This window comes from Lepus europaeus, chromosome 7 (genome assembly GCF_033115175.1).
Source record: "Lepus europaeus isolate LE1 chromosome 7, mLepTim1.pri, whole genome shotgun sequence".
NCBI lineage: Eukaryota > Metazoa > Chordata > Mammalia > Lagomorpha > Leporidae > Lepus > Lepus europaeus.
Window position 1 is genome coordinate 112,828,471 of NC_084833.1, and position 2,099 is coordinate 112,830,569.

The 2,099-nt window shown below is 42.7% G+C and overlaps 1 protein-coding gene across 1 annotated transcript; it reads left to right on the forward strand.

Moving 5' to 3' along the window:
* Positions 1-224: 224 nt before the first annotated feature.
* LOC133764746 (putative olfactory receptor 10D4) lies at positions 225-1,160 on the forward strand. Its single transcript, XM_062198432.1, has one exon. It carries the CDS (start codon positions 225-227, stop codon positions 1,158-1,160), a length of 936 nt encoding a protein of 311 aa, XP_062054416.1.
* Positions 1,161-2,099: the final 939 nt, after the last annotated feature.

Below are 2,099 nucleotides of genomic sequence, written 5' to 3' on the forward strand. Positions count from 1 at the left end.
GAGTGAAAGGTGCCTGCCACCAAAGACTGGGGTGCAGAAAGAGCCAGACTAGGGCGAGCAGCATCACCACAGTTCCACAGGGAGGCTACATCCTGTCAGGCTCTGTGTCAAGGCTTTTGCTGCTTTTCCATTTCACCAATCTAAACACAGTTAATTTACAAATACATCAGATGTAACCATGAATTTCTTTTCACAGACACCCAAGAGTTGATCCTTCCACGACAATGAGAAATCACACATGGGTGACTGAATTCATCTTGCTGGGAATCCCTGAGACACAGGGCCTCGAGGGGCCGCTTTTGTGCTTGTTCTCGGCATTATACCTGTGTACCCTCCTGGGAAACGTGCTCATCCTTACTGCTATCATCTCCTCGCCGAGGCTGCACACCCCTATGTATTTTTTCTTGGGAAACCTCTCCATCTTTGACCTGGGATTCTCTTCAACAACTGCTCCCAAGATGCTGTGCTACCTCTCAGGGCAGACTCAGGACATCTCCTTCCAGGGCTGTGTGGCTCAGCTCTTCTTCTACCATTTCCTGGGCTGCACAGAGTGTTTCCTGTACACGGTGATGGCCTGCGACCGCTTTGTTGCCATTTGCTTTCCTTTGCGATACACGGTCATCATGAACCACAGAGTGTGCTCTGCCTTGGCCACAGGGACCTGGCTGGGTGGCTGTGTCCATGCCACGATCCTCACCTCCCTCACCTTTCAGTTACCCTACTGTGGCCCTAACCAGGTGGGCTATTACTTCTGTGATATTCCCGCAGTGTTACCTCTAGCCTGTGCAGGCACCTCTCAAGCCCAGAGGGTAGGCTTTACCAATGTTGGCCTTTTGTCTGTTATCTGTTTTTCTCTCATCCTTGCCTCCTACACTCGCATTGGGATCTCCATATCAAAAATCCATTCCAAAGAGGGCAAGCAACGAGCATTCTCCACCTGCAGTGCCCATCTTGTTGCAATTCTGTGTGTTTATGGGCCAATCATCATCATCTATCTACAGCGGAACCCTAGCCCCTTGCTTGGTGCCATAATTCAGATCCTGAATAACCTTGTCACACCAACGCTGAATCCACTTATCTACAGTCTAAGGAATAAAGATGTAAAATCAGCCCTGAAGAATGTGTTCCCCGAGAGATGCTTCCCCCTGGAAAACAAATGACAACAGTGACAGCTTTGCAGAACAGAATTTGCCTCTCCATTTCTTCAGTTATATTTTCATTTGCCACTTTCATGTACATTGATATGAAATGTACTAAGAATCAATGTATGACGTAATCTTTCTATATGTTTACATGAACAATTACCAATAGAATCACACAGCAGACATTACATGGATTCTTAGGCTGTTTGAGTTCTCTCCCAGCATGGCTGTTTCCACGAACCTTTCTTATTTGTTTTATTCTTTGAAATAGGAAAGCATATTTGCCCTCTCGTAATCTCATTTAAAAGTACACTCTAGTTTATCTAGAGAAAGTAAAGAAAGTAACCCAGAGACTACTCAAGAGTAGTCACCCATGCTGGAAATCAAATGACCACTAATGCAAATCCTAGCAGCCTCAGTGACAGTGAACATCTCTTCAGATCAGCAACATAGATGATCAGACCCCTATATTATGTATTCTTTCTTTGTAAGCTCCAGCTGTCACCAGTCTACACCAAAACTCAACTACCTTAGTCATGTTTAATATAAAGTCTTTCCAGTGTGCAATCTTGTTTGATGTTTAGATTTTTCTGGTGTTCAGACTGCTGTATGATCAGCACATTTTCCTTGAACAATTAAACCTCTTGATGGTTAGTCCTAAGGAATCAATTCAGTTTGTAAAACATGGTTAAAAAAATTGAGTTTGAATGTGTTGCTTTTTAAGGAACATTGATTTATCTCCATGTCTGTTATAGAAAGCCCACGTTGGGATTTTAATTTAAATTTGAAGATCAATAAAAATTTTCCTCCCCATGGGAAAGAATATGGGTCTTCCTTTCTCAGAAAAAGTCATAAATGACTTACTTTGTTTCCTCAAATCTCTGTTTCATAATGCTGGGTAAAACAGATAAACTTTATACATAGACACTATGTTACATTTTATAATGAACATATACT